Genomic DNA, 20,099 nt, shown 5'->3' on the forward strand with positions numbered 1-20,099 from the left:
ATAATATTAATCATCACACATATAAGCTTAAATATTCTACCGATATATATGTCACAATTCATATAGAATAACCTCCGAATATGCTTAAATGTCATAGCAGTGGCACTAATGTATAATTCACTTCACACTCCCTAACCAGGATTGGTTATGTTTTTCAGATGACTACCTATATCCATGATTTTTGACACAAATGTAACATTATTCTGCGAGAATCTAACATATTTGAGATATTTTGAATACTAAAACGATCAACCATCTATTCACAAACAATTATGAATGATTACATTGGAATTTATAACATTTATTTACCTTACTTTACTGAAAAACTTATCTTTTTCCTTCAGCACCTCCGGGATTGGATTAGTTTCTCCTCAACACCTGCGGCTTGGGCTTGGCAATCACATCCTGCCTTTGGTCATCGGGATGCTTTGGGAAATGAAGACCTTCGTTGCAGTCAGCTCGGCTCAGCCTCCTCCGGACAATTTCACCATGGTCTTAGAAATACATGGCAGCCAGATCTTGCGCAAATGGGATACAAACATACATACGTATATGAAGTTAATTGTGTCATAATGTTGAATCCAAAGCCTTCTAACATTTTAGTTTCTCAATGATAATTCTTTAGATTTGAATTTAATCTTAGTAACATTCGCAGATTACCAATATGTCTACCCTTATCTCAGTTTTATATACTGAAATTATTGTTTTAAAAGTTGATTTAGCTATATCCGTGTAGTATCAAATTCTCTTCCTTGTAAATGAGTAAAGGCTTAGTCTTGCTGTTATGAAATTTCAATGTATGAACTTATTTTATTTAGCAGTTTTAATTACTGCTTCTGTAATTATGCGTCCTCTAATAAATGTAGACCTCGTAGATCTCATTCTTTTAATGATTCTCTTCCAACTCTTGAGATTATATACGAGTTTTCAGTCCCTTCAGATCAACAAGTCCGTTCATTAAACTTGCTCATTCAATTATCTTTTTGCAATAGTACAGTGTCTTAAAAATTCTGAGTCCTTTTTTGTCTCAGCCACTGCCATGTTGATCTTTATTATTCCAATCTCGTTATATATGTATCTCCTTGATATGAATGACTGAGTGTATGCATCATTTTTAACTTTGATATCGGCAATTGCAACCAATTTAGCTCCATTGAATTATCGTCTTAGGACAGTGAAATGGCACATACTTTACCGTATAGAAGTTGGGTCTATCCTAATACACATATCTCTGGAATTCCATGGCTGCAAAGTGCTGGCCATAAGAGATCACGTATTATATGATTTTATTCATGAAGATTCTGCTGTAGCCGGTTTCTAGGGCTATTTCATAGATGATGGCAAACTACCTCACTCCTCATCTTGCCTAGTATGCCTCATTTGGCTCTGCCATTCGTTTTTGCAGTTTCCCTACAACTGCATAGCCTTTGGTGGTGCTATTTGAGGATCCAACCAGCCTCTGGGCTGATGACCTAACAGACAGATTAATTTCTTTCTTATATTTAGAAAGTGGAATATTCAAGGGTCTGTGTATCAAAATATAAAAGGTTTTCTTATGAGAATTAGGGTGAAAAGAGTCTTGTTTTATTACATTAGTCATCTGAGTGGGCTTTCTATACATGTCATCTCCAAGGTGAAAAATATACCTATCACCATCCTAGAGAAAGATACTGCCGACAGTAAAAAAGAAGTGTGTTACATTTACATACAACAGTAACAAAAATTTTCAAGTTGCTAATACACTGAGCAGCACGAAAAACGCAACACTTCAATTTCTTTCAAAGCTGAAATTTATTTTAAATTTATGACACGTATGACACTGATCCACTATCTTACGATAGAATATTGTGGTACGGTCCCATCCAAGTGTTTAACAATGAAAAGAAAAGGCAAATTGAACAAATTAAGCCAGAGATGCACATTTCAAGGAAATATTGAGTAAGCTCATAAAAGTAATGCACCTCTGTTTTGATGTTATACACTTCACACTTTCACTTCACAGACCTCAGAGATGATCTTGGGGACCTCTGTTCGCATCCTCAAAAGCGTGCATTGCCACCTCTTGCACCAATGATAACATTCAACCTTTCAGGCATGCTCCTGATTAATGCGGTAATGTCCTGTTGAGGAATCATCTCCCATTCTTCCAGGAGGGCGTTCCGTAGGTCCTGTAGGGTCTCTTGATAGTGCCGACGGGCTCTTCTGCCCAGCTAGTCCCAAACATGCTCAATTGGATTCAAATCAGGGCTTTAAGCAGGCCAAGCCATAGCACAAATCCCTGTTTTATCCAAGAACTCTTGCACAATTCTCAAATTGGTACGGCATCATCATTAAAGTGAAAATGAAAGAATCAGAAATGTATGCCACCGAGTTAGACACAAACAGTCATAGGAGGTTCGAACCTGCAATGTCAAAATATATTTAAGTATCACATATGAACTGAGAGAGACAGTAATTGGTCACAATGATAGACATTACCTAGGTGATGTGTTAGGATATCACAACTAAAATTGCCATTCAGGTGACCTAATAGGCACTTAATTTTTGTACGGTATATATATATTTCTTTTATGTCTTTCAGTGCAATACACTGTGTTTTTAGCACAAGGTAAAAATCCATTATTATTCTGTATGAGATTATTGTATTCCTCTTACTATAGTGCTCTACTTTCAAGATATTTATTTTACATGTCCACTTTATTTTCATCGGACATTACTACAACCTGTTTGCTCTTGAGTGCATAGCCGTTTGCTTGGAATGAAAGTGGAGAGGATGGGACCGCGATGCCCGGGTTTGATTCTCTGAGGTTCTTTCATCCATAAGATTTCATCCATGACATCTGTGAGGCCTGATTTTTTAAAATACTTACTCTGTCGATGCCCGGGACAGGTACATCATATATCTTTATTATACACTAGCTGATGTACCCGTGCTTCACTACGAGATTCTCAGAAAGACTGACTTGGTGGTTTTCCTAACTTAATTCAACATAGGTCATTACAAAAACGTCAGTAGGAATGTAGCGATTGAAAGCAATGTTATGATATAAAATACTCGATCAAATGAAAAACCGCACACTTCCTCACTTTCAACGAACAGTACTACGGTGCCGATCTAACAGTCCAAAGTTCCAGAGCTGGAATAACCAGGTCGCAGACTGCCGTGAACACTCCTCTCTCATTATTCCGTTAAATATGCACACTACTCAATTCAATCAGTGGCTCAGAGTAGGGATTGTATAGCTCGAATACTATGATGAACCAGTGTGTTACGTACCAGATATATAAGAAAATGTATGAACCAGAGGAATGGCATGCTAAAGAAGAAAGTTATCTTACACCCCAGCTACTTCCCACCAATATACAGGCAGGCTGTTACAGTCGGTACGACCAAGCGAGTTGGCCGTGTGGTTAGGGGCGCGCAGCTGTGAGATTGCATCCGGGAGATAGTGGATTTGAACCCCACTGCCGGCAACCCTGAAGATGGTATTCGGAAGATGGTGGGTTCGAGCCCCACTGTCGGCAGCCCTGACGATGGTTCTCCGTGGTTTTCCGTTTTCACACCAGGCAAATGCCGGGACTGTACCTTAATTAAAGCCACGGCCGCTTCCTTCCACTTCCTAGACCTTTCCTATCCCATCGTCGCGTAAGACATATCTGTGTCGGTGCGACGTTAAGCAAAAAAATAATATGTGGTTTCCCATTTTCACACCAGTCACACCAGGCTGTACCTTAAAGCCAAGACCGCTTCCTTCACACCACTATTCATTTCCTATCCCATCGACGCCATAAGACCTACCTGAGTCGGTGCGACGTCAAGCAAATTTAAAAAAACCTCGGTACGCTGCAGTAATCCTATCTATCGGGGATGAGAGGAAAGAGAAGACAGAAAGCACATCACAACAAACAATGGTCAATGTAGTGTTATTGTTGATAAAGTTTATGAGCTTTCTATATTGCAGGCCTTCACATTAATTTTCTTTCGACTCTGTGATATTAGGGTGTCTTACAAAATTATTTATATCGTAGACTGTAGTTCCTTATTCTCAGACTTTTACATACCGATTTTCACTAAATTCTGTTTACCCATTTCCTCGTGACTCGGCGCTGATATGGACTTAGTAACAAAAATCCAAATTCATGAATATCTCCGATTATATGAGGTACGGTAACAATGTATAAGTCATAAGTGATCGTAAATTTAATAACTTCTTACATACCTACTACTAACTTACGACATAACTAAAGTTAGGTTAGTTATGTAGTATTTATGGATACAACCACTAATAACATAAATAACTTATTCGAGAATTACATTTCAGACCTTCCCCTAAACTACCATTTCACTCAGCGTGAATAAAATAATGTCTAGCCTAGATTGCAGTGGTTCATCACCCGTCATTACATGCCGATTTTCATTAAATTCTCTTCAGCCATTTTATCGTGATGCGTGTACATACATACATACATACATACATACATACAGACAGAAATTACAGAAAAGTAAAAAATGCATTTCGTTGTCACTGTGGACATAATCGACACAGAAAAACCATTCTTTTTAAATTCTGAGTATTGTACAGACAAAACTCTTAATATATATATATATATATATATATATATATATATATATATATATATATATCGATACGACCACTAATAACATAAATCATTTGATAATTACATTTCAGGCCTTCCCCTAAACTACCATTTCACTCAGCGTGAATAAAATAATTTATAGCCGAGCTTGTAGTGGCTTATCACCCGACATTACATACCGATTTTCTATTGATGCGTGTACAATCATACAGACAGACAGAAATTACGGAAAAGTACAAAATGCATTTCCTTGTTACTGTGGACATGACAGATATAGAAATACCATTCATTTCAAATTCTGAGCAATGTACAGGCAAAACACTTGTTTTATATATAGATTACATTTCAGGCCTTCCCCTAAACTACCATTTCACTCAGTGCGAATAACATTATTGATAGCCTAGATTATAGCGACCTATTCCCCGACTTTGCATACCAATTTTCGTGAAGATACGACCACTAATAAAATAAATATTTGACAATTAAATTTTTGGCCTTCCCTAAACTACCATTTTTCTCAGCGTGTATAGCCTATATTGTAGCGACTTATTTTCCATCTTTGTCTAGCCATTGTCATTAAGACACGACCACTAATAACAAATATTTGAGAATTAAATTTCAGGCCTTCCCCTAAACTACCATTTCACTCAGCGTGATTAAAATAATTTATAGCCTAGATCGTAGCGGTTCATCACCCGACTTTACATTCCGATTTTCATAAAATTCTCTTGAGCCGTTTTCTCGTGATGCGTGTACATACATACATACATACATACATACATACATACATACATACAGACAGACAGACAGACAGAAATTACGGAAAAGTAAAAAAATGCATTTTCTTGTTACTGTGGACATGACCAATACAGAAATACTATTCTTTTCAAATTCTGAGCAATGTACAAACAAAACACGTATTTTATATATATAGATTACATTTCAGGCCTTCCCCTAAACTACCATTTCACTCAGTGTGAATAACATTATGGATAGCCTAGATTATAGCGACCTATTCCCCGGCTTTGCATACCAATTTTCGTGAAGATACGACCACTAATGAAATAAATATTTGACAATTAAATTTTAGGCCTTCGCCTAAACTACCATTTTTCTCAGCGTGTATAGCCTATATTGTAGCGACTTATTTCCCATCTTTGTCTAGCGATTTTCATTAAGACACGATCACTAATGACAAATATTTGAGAATTAAATTTCAGGCCTTCCCCTAAACTACCATTTCACTCAGCGTGATTAAAATAATTTATAGCCTAGATTGTAGCGGTTCATCACCCGACTTTACATTCCAATTTTTATAAAATTCTCTTGAGCCGTTTTCTCGTGATGCATGTACAGACAGACAGACAGACAGACAGACAGACAGACAGACAGACAGACAGACAGACAGACAGGCAGACAGACAGACAGAAATTACGGAAAAGTAAACAATGCATTTTCTTGTTACTGTGGACATGACCGATACAGAAATACCATTATTTTCAAATTCTGAGCAATGTACAGACAAAACTCTTATTTTATATATATATATAGATTTATTAAATTTGCGCAGTGTTTGAATACCAAATTGACTTTTACTTACACAACATTACACTATAAATAATTCTTGGCATTGATGAGCAAGTCATTACTAAATACAATTCTTAGCTTTTTAAAATTAACACGGGCAAAGCCGAGATGGGTAATGCTAGTACAGTTGAACCTGCTTTATACGTAACTCTGTTCTACGTAATTCGTATTTGTACGCAATTTCCTTTAGGTCCCGGCAAAATATAATTTAAAAAAGTGTTAATTAAACGTTACTTATACGGAATTCGCTGTTATACATATTAAATGTCAGTGAAATATAACTGAGTTTTGCGTAATTGTAATAAGAATGTGCTTTTTAAAAAGAAACTACTGTATTTACGAAGTTTCCTCTTTGTCGGCGTGGGCAGAAGTAGAGCGATCGGGTTTCGGTGCTGACACAGAACACAGTTTCGCCGAGTGACATTGTTGACGCTTACTTACTAGAGGCTTAACAAATGCGAGTCCCCTTCGCTCTTCCTCTACCTTCGTCGTTTTTGACACGCTGCCAAAGATTAAGATACATTATAAGCAAAGTGGGCGGTTTGGGTGCGGAAACAAAAGAAAATACAGTAAATTTGTTTGAATATGAGAATTTCTTTCGTGGGAACAACGGAGAAGTAAAACGTCCAAGATGCCGGTATCTGGTGTTTACTGTTGAACAGTCGTTTTGTCATTCAGTTGCTTTTGATTAGCCATGGAGAACAGAAAAAGGAAAAGTTATACGAGAAGTGGATGCTAATCCACACAAAACAAAAACTGAAATCACTTCAGACTTAGGAATTGCTTATACTACGCTATGTACAATCGTCAGTAAAAGAAACGCTATTTTGGACGAGTTCTTAAAACTGGGTTCAAAATGACCAAAACACAGCCATCAGCAAGAAGGATGGTACGTAGATTTGGAGAAAGCACTTTTCACATGGTTCCACCAAAAGCGGGCTGCAGCTCTACCAATTAGTGGAGACATGCTGTAGGCAAAGGCGATAGATTTATCTGAAATGATGATTATTACTGCTGATTTCAAGGCTTCGTCAGGATGGTTGCAAGGATTTAAAGATTGTCATGGAATCACAGGGAGAACAATTTCCGGTGACTCCAAAATCTGCGGACGACGTCACAGTGCAACACTGGAAAGAAGAGGTTCTGTCAGGTATTGTAAGCGATTTTCAGCCTCCAAACATCTACAACTGTGATGAGACCGGCCTATTCTACAATCTCATTCCTAATAAAACATTAGCTGAAAAAGGTGACTCATGCCATGGAGGGAAGAAAAGTAAAATTTGTGTAACAGTACTTCTCGCCACGAATGAAGATGGATCTGACAAACTTCCTCCACTTGTGATAGGAAAATCGAAGAATCCGAGGTGTTTTAAGAGTGCTAAAACAAAACCTACGGAATACGAATCCAATGGAACAGTGGTTGAAAAAAATGAAAAAGAAACAGAAGATCCTCCTTCTTATGGATCGATGTGCAGCACATCCACCTCAAATCGTTCTGGAGAAAGTGCGAGTGGAATTTTTCCCTCCTAACTGTACCAGTGTTCTACAACCGCTTGATTTGGGCATCATTGCAAATTTCAAAGTGCATTATAGCAAAATGCTGGTTCAACATTTAATAACACTGAGTGATGCAGGAAATGAACCTCTCTCCATTAATTTGCTACAAGCCATGGATTTTATTACGGCTGCCTGAAAGCAGGTGTCTTCCTCCACAATCAGCAACTGTTTCCCCAAAGCTGGTGCCTTACTAGAAGAGGCTGTCTCTAATTATGATTATGGGGACGAAGTTTTGTCTGGCAATGAGCTAACGCTACCAGAGTGTGGAGAATTCGATACTTTTGTGCATTTCGATGATAATCTGGCTGTATGTGGAGAACTACCGGATGAAGAGAGGTGATGGACCAGCAACAAGCGATAGTGACATTGGAGGTGGAGATAATGACTTGAATCTTGACCCCTGAACTGTGTGAAGTGTTAAGTGCAATCGAAGTGTGTAAGCGTTACATCAGTGCAAAAAGTTGTAGTGAAAATGCTTTGAATTCTTTACTAAGTTTGCTAAAGGAGGTTTATACTCTTAATGCTAGAAAAGTGAAACAAGCCAAACTATCTTATTTCTTTAAGGCTGGACCAAGTTCAAAATAATATTTTCTGTCTTAATGTGTTTACTATTTGCAAGGATATACACATGTCGGTCTATTCTACTGGTTTTTCAGTAAATATGTGATGTATTGCATAAGTCTGATTTCTAAGTAATTCTGAGTTACAAGTAGTTTTTTCTCTACCCCTTGATATACAGATGTCAGGTTCAACTGTATTAAATATTCAGATGAACATGTCATCATGTCAGAATGCAATGACTGTGCTGTGAGTTTTCACCTGTCTAGAGCAGAGTGAGAGAGTGTATGAAACTTCAACTGAATCAGTGAAGAGCTTGTCACTCATGTGCTTGGAGCTGCAAACTCCCCTGCCTGGAGTCTTTGAACATGTATGACAGACAATGGCACGTGTATGCAATTAATTTCATTTCTAGGCCTGTACTGATTGATACGACTTACTCTTTTACAAATTTTAATTTATTCTTCCACCTAATCAATACAGAGTTTATATACTCGAATAGTACTAGTTTTGGAGGTTTGCTTGGTGATGATGCTTGTTTTAAGGGGCCTAACATCGAAGGTCATCGGCCCCTTTCGGAGGTTTATTGCAGAGTATGTATTGATGTACGAGGACGCACTTTTGAACAGTTCTTGTAAAAGTATACAATTACATTCCTGCTAACTTTACAAAACCAAAAATCAGGATATTTTGATATGAAAATCAGGAAGAATCAGGAGATACAATTGGTCAAAACTGCTTATTCTACATGTCTTGCACAATACAGGAGTACTATGGTATACTGTATATTATAACACTTGTCTCAAAACCCGAATGTTGCTATACGAGGCTACAAGGCTAAAAATTACACATCTCTATTCCCTCACAGGAAGTATGTGAGCAAGATGATTGGTCTCTGATAATCCTTTTGAAAACAGTATGAACTCATGCAATTAGATGCCATTACTTAGCAAATGCATAGATTAAATACAGTATTGCCTCATGCACCCGCTATTTTTTTATGTCATCATCATCATTTCCCAACTCCAGTTTCCCAGGTGTGGTGTACAAGCACTCGCCATCTCCTCCTGTCTTCAAACATCTTCTGTTCCAGTACATGCTCCCATTTGTGTCCTCCACATCTGATCTCACAGTCTCTATCCAGTGTTTTCTTGGTCTTCCCTGTGATTTTTCCTATGAGATTAAGGTCAAAATATTTTCGGGCAGGTCTTTCCCTGTTCATTCCCATTATGTGCCCATACCACTGAAGTCTGTGTTTCTTTATGACACTGGTAATAGGAACCTCGATACCAGCTACTTTCCTATTCACTTCATTTCTGATCTTGACCTTTCTGGTAGTTTGGTTCATGGTTCTAATGAATCTTATTTCAGTTGCTTGGATTCTACTGAAGTCTATGTTTAGTAGGGTACATGTCTCTAAACTCTACGTGAGGATTGGTACAAAGTAAGTATGGTACATGATTGTTTTTGCTTTTTGTGGTATTTGCAGTCCCAGAGAAGATTTTATAAGTAATAAGTCAAAATTCACCAGAATTGTCTCCAAATGGCTCCTAAAATCTCTAGAAAAGTCACTAGTCACTATCTTTGAAATTCTGTCACTAAATTACTAAAACAGACTCCAAATCTAGCCACTAGTCTCTAGAATCAACTACACTGATGTGAACAAACACGAACATAGCATGTGAGATCGAAAGATTTACAATCGATACACGCGTTGCGATATACAGGTTTCAATTAACATCACACACTGGCGTACATTTCTCACTTTAATTAATGTTGCTATTTCATTTGAAAGCGGCCAATGAACGAAGGACTTCCGGCCACTGGCATACAATGCTGAAATGGCAGGATTTGAAAACAAATGTTTGAAGATCACCAAGAAATAAGCTAAAATCGGGAGAAATAATAGAATAACCAGGAGGCAGGAAAAACTGCTGAAAATCGGGAGTCTCCCGCCTAAATTAGAAAAGTTGGCAGGTATGCAATTAAATTGACAAGTAATATTTTTATCCTCAACTACTTCAAAATGTACTTTAGCTATTGATTTCACACCTATGATTATTTATGTGATATAGATGTTGATTCCCATAGGGAATCTGAAATATTTGTCCAGAATGAGTAAATTTATAATACCAATATAAACGGTCCGTTATTGGACATTAAATTTTCCAGCTAATTCATTCCCGGTTGCCAGCGTTTCGCCCCAGTATGCTAAGTTGGGCTCATCAGTTGGTAAATAGGACACCCACCAAGACGCATGGCTAGTGCATACCGCAGAGGCCACTGCGTAGGCTACTTGGGGCCACCGGGAGTGCCAATGCACTATGAGAGACTTTGTTTCATTAACAAAAATTGATGCCTGCCTGGCCATCAGATGATATAGATGTTGATTCCCATAGGGAATCTAAAATATTTGTCCAGAAAGAGTAAATTTATAATATCAATATAAATGGTCCGTTATTGGACATTATAAATTTTAAATTATAAATTTAATAAAGGATATCTGCTTTTGTCTCTTCTATCATCCCTATAAAGTGTGGTATTGAATTTTGATACACCCTGTGTTTTCCTCTTATTACCAAGAGACAAATTTCATATTCGGTTCCAAACTGACTTGACAATATAACGATAATTCTTTAAATTAATGTGTTTATATTAATCCACCTTTTCAATACAAACTGGACTATCCACTTAAATATAAATGGTAAATAGAGTCATGTTAGAAATACTGTAGTAAATACAGTAGTACATGTTTTGATCCTTGTTGGGTCATCCTCAGCTACTGAGTTGTTACAGAAACCTCAAAAATATTTAAAATATGTTTTACATAAGATGATAAAAATAAAATATGAAAGAAAAAACATTTAAAATTTTAAAAACAACACAAAATGTCTTTGTCTTATATGTAAAGCCTGGATTTCCATGCACTATCAAGTCTCAAAATATGCATGCATTCATGCACTAACAAATGACAGAACATGCACAAAAAACTAGAAAATATCCACTATCAAAATTCAGTTCCACATTGTTATATTTTCATTTCCTTTATAAACACCGTACAACTAATTTATCCGCATTTTCTTCATTTAAGTTCATTTGTTCATCTGTCCGGCTAAATGGCTAAATGGTTGGCGTACTGGCCTTTGGTCACAGGGGTCCCAGGTTTGATTTCTGGCAGGGTCAGGAATTTTAACCATCATTGGTTAATTTCGCTAGCATGGGGGCTGGGTGTAGGTGTCGTCTTCATCACCATTTCATCCTAATCCCAACGCGCAGGTCGCCTAAGGGCGTCAAATAAAAAGACCTGCACCTGGCAAGCCGAACATGTCCTCAGACACTCTCGGCACTAAAAGCCATACGCCATTTCATTTCATTCGTTTATCTGACAAAACTTTCCTGAACACAGAAAATGATCTTCCTATGTCACAAGACATAGTGTCATACTCAAATGAAGACATTTAGGACGAAGTATATCTGAAGTTCTCTTTTAAGAAAATAACTTGGAATTTCCTCTCCCTCAATCCATTTAGACACGAGGTCTATTCATAGACTTTTAACAGGTGGCATAACACCAACACTTCACAGCACAGTCCAAAACTAAATTACAATGTGAAGCATGTTAGCATGCGGCTTTCCAACTCCCTTCTTTTCGCAATTATTTTGGCCTCAGACGTGTGACCAGTGGGAGTTCGAGGTAGGAAACTCCACGAAATAAAAACAGGATTCAGGACAAAACCAAGGTTTGTAAGCTGCTCTCAGTAACACGGCATCACAGAAATGTGATTCGAGATTTGATCCCTTCGTCTAACATAGACGAAAAAAGAAATAGCCATCATTTAGTAGTGCAAAATTTAGGGTTCAGTTTTACTGCGACACCTTATTTCTAAGAATTAGAGCGTTCGACACGGGGATCTTCCCGCTTATGTCAATGTTTACTCAAGCAACAGATAAGAAAGTGCTTGGCTAACTAGATTATAGGACCTCTATGCATCTAACTTCGGTTGTCAAGTAGTAAGCCAGGAATATATTTTCTTTCTCAATGATAGACAAATAACGTGGACGTATGGTCCCAAATTCTACAACCCAATGTTCAAAAAAGGCACTAACATGCAAGTTAACATAATATATGCGTCAATGTCAGAAGACAAGTTATATAATCCAATATAAATGTCCAATTATTCCTATTAAATCTGAAATTTTCAAAATATGCATTATGCATGAATTTTCTCCCAGAAAGGCCAAAACATGCAAATATGCACGGAAAAAGTACGGTTATTTGGAACCGATTAGTCATAAAACAAATATTTGCAAAGTTTCAGAAGTGTAAGTAGCTTATTTATGAACATGCATGTGGATGGAAATCCGGGCTCTACTTATGTGTTTCTTCTTAATTATCGTGACCAACAGTGACAGTGTAAATGTGGAGTAGACTCGTATTGCATGAAACGAAACAAATACTAGTTGAAAGATAATAAATAGGCCGGGTGAACATCTCTTATCTCTTACACATTATTGTGGTTAGACCGTGGCAACTAACAGAGAGCTTCTATATCATGAAAATCTTCAAAGTGGAACATCAAATATGTTTGTTTAGTAGTGGAAAAATGAATATTACATTTCTTCTAGGACTTGGTAGAGAAGTAGAGGAAACAAAATTAGTATACTAAAGAAAAAATATGTAATATAAGAAAAAAAAAAAAGCAGCCAGGCTGAGTGGCTCAGATGGTCGAAGCACTGGCCTTCTGACCCCAACTTAGCAGGTTCGATCCTGGCTAAGTATGTGGCTGAGGTGGTAAAGGCGTTCACCCAGAAGGACGTGAGTTTGACTCCTCACAATGAAGTCTAAAACTTTAAGAAACAAGATTTCTACTTCTGGAGGTGCATATGGTTCTGAGGTTCACTCAGTCTAAACCAAAAGTAAGTACTAGATTAATTCCTGGGGTGAAGGCGGCCGGGCGTAGAGCTAACCACTCTACCCAACCATGTGCCAAGGTTACAGATAGTGGAAGACTTTAGCTTTCACCCCTCCAGGTGCCTCCATGGCCTATGTGGAGATAAGTTTGCTTCTTTTTCTTTTTTATTTTTTTCTTGATTTGTTCTGAATTTATTTCTATTATTTCATCAAGAAAGAAAGTTTACTTTTTCTGAAATTTTGTGAAGATTATAGTTACGATTATTTCTTTGGTCAAGATGTATATAGATATTTTCATGTATGTTGAGTAAGGCACCTTTGTTTGCTATAACGTTCAAATCTTAGTCCATGGATGACAATGAGTGGTTGTAATTAGTCATATGATCACTCATAGCTGAGAACCTGTTGTGTTCTTTTGGTGTTTATGTTGTCTTTATATAGAGCTAAAAACTTCTACCTGTCTGACCAATGTAATTAGCATTAAAATAGGAGTATTTTAATTTGTAAACACCAGAGTTCAGATGTGTGAGGTTAAAAATATGCGTGTTGTATAATAGCTCTGAATTAGTGTTGTTTGTTCTGTTTCTTAACAATAACAGTAATAGTGACAAGAATACTAATATCCGTCTACTTACATTTTCTGATGTTTTAAGGTTTTCTCTACTTATAGGTCAGTATTACTACCGATAAGGGTACAGAGTTCTTTTCTAATACTTACCGAATGTACATGTTCCTTCATCCCAACCCACTGCTTGTAGCTAACTGCTAGGCCACTCTTACGCCATTTATCATAATTACTCCTCTTTTCAGGATCACACAACACCTCTTTGGCTTCCTGCAATGTAAGTAAACAGTAATGATTACTCGAACTGACAAGAAAACACTACCACACAGAATGAATGTTATTAATGGATTGGAGGAGCTGATGTTAGCTGAAGTTCAACTGAAGATCACAGTGACCAACAGAACATCTGCAAATGACCTGACAAATGGAAACTGAAGATTCTGGCATTCTGCACAGAACCTAGAAATCACTTTGAGGTCATCATCATCATCATCAGGTCTTTTCATGAATTCTCCACGCTATTCTGTCTTCAGTCATTCTCTTTGTCTTCCAATAGCTTGTATTTACCTTTACACTGTCCACTAACTGACACCTCTTCGTTCCTCTCTTCAGTTTCCCTTGTATCTTCCCTTCCAATGCTTCGGTTATTAAACAATTTCATCACAAGCGGTAGCCTAACCAATTATGTGATAACAGTATTAAAAACTACATAAGCCTGGCTTAAGAGCATATTAATGAACATGTACTTGCTTTAAAAATTACCTGAATATGGAAAATCTTCACGGCTGCTGACAGTGGGGTTTGAACCCACTACCTCCTGAATGCAAGTTCACAGCTATGTGATCCAAACCATGCAGACCAACTCAACTTACTTGGTGCATGTCAATTTACTTTTTCCCATTATAATTTACAAATTTCTGAATAATTAACCAACTGTCTCCACCATTTGGCCTTAGTAACATAATTACAGTATTTGGTAATGTAAAGTTAAATGTGTATTCTATTTAAGCCATAGCTGCCACGACTAAACTTCCTGTTCGTTAACAAAATACCTCGGTAGGTGCTAACATCCAAAACTAACTAGACTTTCTTGCCACGTGTAAGATGACAAGTTGGCCCTGGAGGTGTAAGACAGGCATCATTAACCTAAATACTCCTTTAGCATTACAAAACAGTAGCTGAGGCTTCTATTTGCTAGAGAATTCACCAACATTTAACTCTTAAAGAGGAGAGATAAAAACCACCCAAGAACCAATATGAATGAAATAAAAGGTTACCAACTGAAAGTACAAGTCATTCTATCATATTCCTTCGTTCCTAGCACAAAAAAGTAACTCCCAGTTGGTAACGTAGTCAACCCATGGAATCTTCTACATTCTGCGATACATCCAATGACAAAGGCCTGCAGATGGTTCAGTGTCCAGTCTTCGAAACCATAAAGCAAATCTGGTTTCACACCATGCCTATTTATTTTGAATCAGAAATCACAGTCCCACAGCATTTGCCAAGTGTGAAAATGGGAAACCACGGAAAAACATCTTCAAGGCTGCCGATCATGATATTCAAACCCTATCTCCTAAATGCATGTTCATTCATTTCCTTTTCACCCTAAAATATCATTCTCTACACAAAATTTGGATAACAACAGCATTCCATACGATTCTCATCACATTTCCTTTATTTCTATATATTTTCCATCTTAATTAAAGTGATTTTGTTTGGAAATTTCAAACTAATAAACTTGTGACTGAATAAAACCAGAAGCTATCATTAATGTCACTATCCATCATTCTGCTGACTTTACTAAAAGTCTGGCCCCAAATATCCCTTATATTATATTTGGAAGTGATGGCAATAATTAGGGCTCACATATTTATGCAAAGCCATATGTTGTTTCCTGCCTTTACTTGCATTCCCATTTCTATTTAATGTGATTTGGTGATTTTTGTCACAGATAAATGGCTTATATTTGTCATATAAATGCATATTTCAATCTTATTTTGACACTAGATCATATTCTGAGTTTTTGTCATAGCAACATATTTTTTTTTTTTGCTAGTTGCTTTACGTCGCACCGACACAGATAGGTCTTATGGCGACAATGGGACAGGGAAGGACTAGGAGTGGGAAGGAAGCGGCCATGGCCTTAATTAAGGTACAGCCCCAGCATTTGCCTGGTGTGAAAATGGGAAACCACGGAAAACCATTTTCAAGGCTGCCAACAGTGAGGTTCGAACCTACTATCTCCCGAATACTGGATACTGGCCGCACTTAAGCGACTGCAGCTATCGAGCTCGGTAGCATCATATTTCATTCATATCTGGATGGTATGGCAGCAGCTCTAGCTGTGCTTTTATAACAGTAAGTAGAAAAGAGAAAACCCTGGTTGGTGAGTTGTTTACTTTCACATAAACAGGCATCATTTAACATGTTTTTTTTTTTTATACAACCCAGACCAAACAAGTAATTTCATTATTCATGACACAATGATCAATGAAAAATATTTCTGAGAAGGGATTTAATGTTTCTTCAATTTAAAATTCAAAATTCTTGACTACTGTATTCCATAATATTCCATATTATTATTCAATTTTAAATTTTACATGTAAGACTGATTTCTAGTTTTCTTCAATCCTACTTTTCTTTAATATCAAACTTCCAACACTAAGTTATGTAAATGTATTTTCAAAATTATACATAGTTTTCAGGGGCAGTGCATGGTATTGTTGCAATGCTGCACAACTCCCAATAAATTTGCACTTCATTTGCCGTCTTTTCTTCTAGTGTTTTAGTTTAATAAACCTAACATATTTGAAAACGTGTTAAAATCAACCATTTTTGGTCGTTCACTGTATTAGTGCTTCGTAATGGACCAATGAATGCTGCTGGCTTAGAATCACACTCAGGGTTTGCTTTCCTACAGCAACTCCCTAGTGGACAGCACGGCGCAATGAACCTCAGCAGGTACGAGCCTAAGCCTGTATAGCATCAGGTAGCATGCTCGCCAGTATAGGTTCAGGGAGTTGCACAAGACTAAGAAGTCCCCTATCGAGAAACAGTTCCAAATGTCCCTGTTAGATTGCGCCACTCTGCAGAGATTGCTTCATTCCTACTTTCTCTCCTCTTGCAAAGGTAATTTCATCTTCATTTTCTTTATTTACAAATTTTGCTTTACGTTGCACCAACGCAGAAAGGTCTTACAGCAATGATGGGATAGGATAGGGCTAGGACTTGGAAGGAAGTCACCATGGCTTTAATTAAGGCACAGCCACAGCATTTGCCTGGTGTGAAAATGGGGAACCATGGAAAATTATCCTTAGGGCTTCTGACAGTGGTGTTCGCACCCACTATCCACCGAATGCAAGCTCACAGCTACGCGACACTAACTGTGCAGCCAACTTGCTGGGTAATTTCTTTGACAAGTCATACAAGACCACCCACAATATTACCAACATCTTGCTTCAATGAAAAACAGGATGGCAGAAGTAACTGTGCCAAGCTGAGTGGCTCAGATGGTTGAGGCACTGGCTTTCTGACTCCAACGTGGCAGATTTGATCATGGCTCAGTCCGGTGGTATATGATGGTGCTCAAATACGTCAGCCTCATGTCAGTAGATTTACTAGCATGTAAAACCACTCATGTGGGACTAAATTCTGGCACCTCGGCATCTCCAAAAATTGTAAAAAGTCACTAATGGGACAAAAAGCCAATAACATTATTTTTCAGAGTAACTGCAGATACAGTCTCTAATTAGCCTCTTATTTCCAGGGTTGTAATTGCCAGATATACTTCAGTTTTAGTAGAAATGTAGTTCATTGCTTAATGATAATAAGAGTGTCTTGTTATTCCTGATAGCTATAAAAATGTGACACTGAAAATTTTGGTTCAACACCCAGTTTCAGATACCACCAGCCGCCACTGATCTTTTTCTTACAAAACTTACTTTAGAGGTAGGCCTACCGTATGCAGCCTGAGATAATATTCTGTTTGATAGGTGAGCCAATGAACATGGACTGTATTTAAATGTATATAGGTATTCAGAAAATAACAATAATAATAAATAATTAGTAAAGAATTTGGGATAACAAAGTTTACAGCTGTGAGTTTTAAATTAACAATGGCTGTATATAGTCAATTGTTGGGTTATAGTTAGTCATATTTTGTCATTTTAAAGGTCATATTTGCTTCTATGTTTCCATAGTTTTTAGGTCTTAAAACACCTGAGCCTTAGTTATGATTATGGTGCTTTGATATCTATTCAAGTACATTGATTTGATTACAAAAATGGCTAAAGACAAAATTATTGATGAAGATGGTCATTGTTTTACAGGGACCTAATACCTAGGTCACTGGTCCCTGCGCAAAATTATTACAAGTAACCACATCATAATCATCATCATCTGTATCTGTGGATTCCTCCACTAAGCGAGGTAGGATTTGTTTGAATAAGACACCTCTATCTGTTTATTTTGTAAACTACTTCTCTCAATACAAAACCATAAGCATCATTGCAAAGAACAAATCAAGGATGTCACAGAGTCTGTTGAAATTAAGCTAATTCCCATAGCAAAAGGAATTCTAAAACATTTTCCATCTCCTTTCCCAGCTTACAAAATATCACTGTCTGAAATTTCAGTGTTTACAAAATATAAAAATTATAAATATTAAGAATAAAGTTTCAGAAATTCCTTTCTTGTTCAAAGCATCTACAACCCAAAAGCGACTTAGTTTTGATCAATTTTGCAACTTTTTACACTGTATATTGACGTGCACAAGTGTGGATTTTTCGAAACTTAACATCAACATTGACATATGTAGTCAACTCCAAGGCCGGATCTGGGGGGGGGGGGGGGGGGGGGGGGAGAGAGAGAGAGAGAGAGAGAGAGAGAGAGAGCAATGGGGGTAAGGCCTACTTGCCCCAGGCAGCAGAATTTAGGGGGCAGCAAATTTTGGGCAAAATTCTATTTTTTAGGTTAAGTATAAAATATTTATTACTGCTAAATTTGAATTTTAAGAATGTCACAGAACTATATACATGTAAAACAAATGCAATCAAAAAGCGATACCATTCAATAAAATCAAAGTTCCTGTAAGTTGACAGGGAATCTGTCTCAGACATGATGCATGTGCAGCCTATCCCCTCCCGCCATGTGATATTCCATTGTTTGCTAATTGCTAATGCACTTAGATTATCATCATCGATTATATGTAACCTGTTTTATTGATCTCCATTGTACTGTCAATATTTGTGTATTTAAATTTGTTCAATAAGTTTTATAATAATGGATGGTTGAAGACAAAGTAGTGGAGTGAAGTACAGAAAAATAGCGTAAGGAAAGAGAAAGAAACTAAGTTAGGTGTTGTCCAAAACACGAAAACTGGATTCTTCACAAAGCTGCTGCCAGTAATGAAAATAAAATAACAGGTACGATTATAATATAAATACTATTTCTAATGGATATCTCAAAACAGTATTAATGTATTTGCATTTGGTGTTTTGAAAAAACATTAGAATTGCTTTTATTCTGATTTTATCATTTGATATTTTTTTTCTTTTTAACGAGTAGGCCTAATATAATATCTATACCATACATAAATTATGAGACAATAACTGACTACGTACGGATAGCTTTCTTTCCGTACCCATTTTTATGCATCCTTAACAGGGTTTAACCCCTTACAGTTACTGTAATACTACCACAAGAGGGAAGGTATTACTCCAAGACAGTAAATCTCGTAAGTTGAGTATGGATTTTATATTTTTTGGTTTCAGAGGAAATTGAAGTTAACCATCAAGATGACACAAGTAAGAAGGATATAGATGATGCAGTGAAAAATGAAACACAAATTCCTGGAACTATCAGCTGGTCTTCATCAAAAGGGTGAAACTTGTGTTTGAATTCGATTTTAATGATCCTGATACATGGCCAAGGAGGTTTTCTAACATTGAAAAATGTTATGTCATAAAAATGAGAGCAGAAAATAAAAACCATGATCCTGATATCAGTAAAAACTATAGAAAAGGCTGCAATTTAAATAAAGATTGGTTTTGAAAGGAGTTGTAGCCTCCGTAGGTTCAGGCGGCAGCGTACCGGCCTTTCACTGCTGGATACCGTGGTTCAAATCCTGGTCACTCCATGTGAGATTTGTGCTGGACAAGGCGGAGGCAGGACAGGTTTTTCTCCGGGTACTCCGGTTTTCCCTATCATCTTTCATTCCAGTAACACTCTCCATTAACATTTCATCTGTCAGTCATTTATCATTGCCGCAGAGGAGTGCGACAGGCTTCGGCAGCCGGCACAATGCCTATCCTTGCCGCT

The 20,099-nt window shown here is 37.2% G+C and overlaps 1 protein-coding gene across 1 annotated transcript in view; it reads right to left on the bottom strand.

The window, feature by feature from the left end:
- The window catches only part of LOC137497031 (J domain-containing protein-like), a 63,270-nt gene that overhangs the window by 7,977 nt on the left and 35,194 nt on the right, over nucleotides 1-20,099 (bottom strand). The window contains exon 3 of the mRNA XM_068225511.1: nucleotides 13,932-14,048. Within this exon, the coding sequence (XP_068081612.1) occupies nucleotides 13,932-14,048 (117 nt within the window). The remainder of the gene's footprint in view (nucleotides 1-13,931; nucleotides 14,049-20,099) is intronic.

This window comes from Anabrus simplex, chromosome 1, assembly GCF_040414725.1.
Source record: "Anabrus simplex isolate iqAnaSimp1 chromosome 1, ASM4041472v1, whole genome shotgun sequence".
NCBI lineage: Eukaryota > Metazoa > Arthropoda > Insecta > Orthoptera > Tettigoniidae > Anabrus > Anabrus simplex.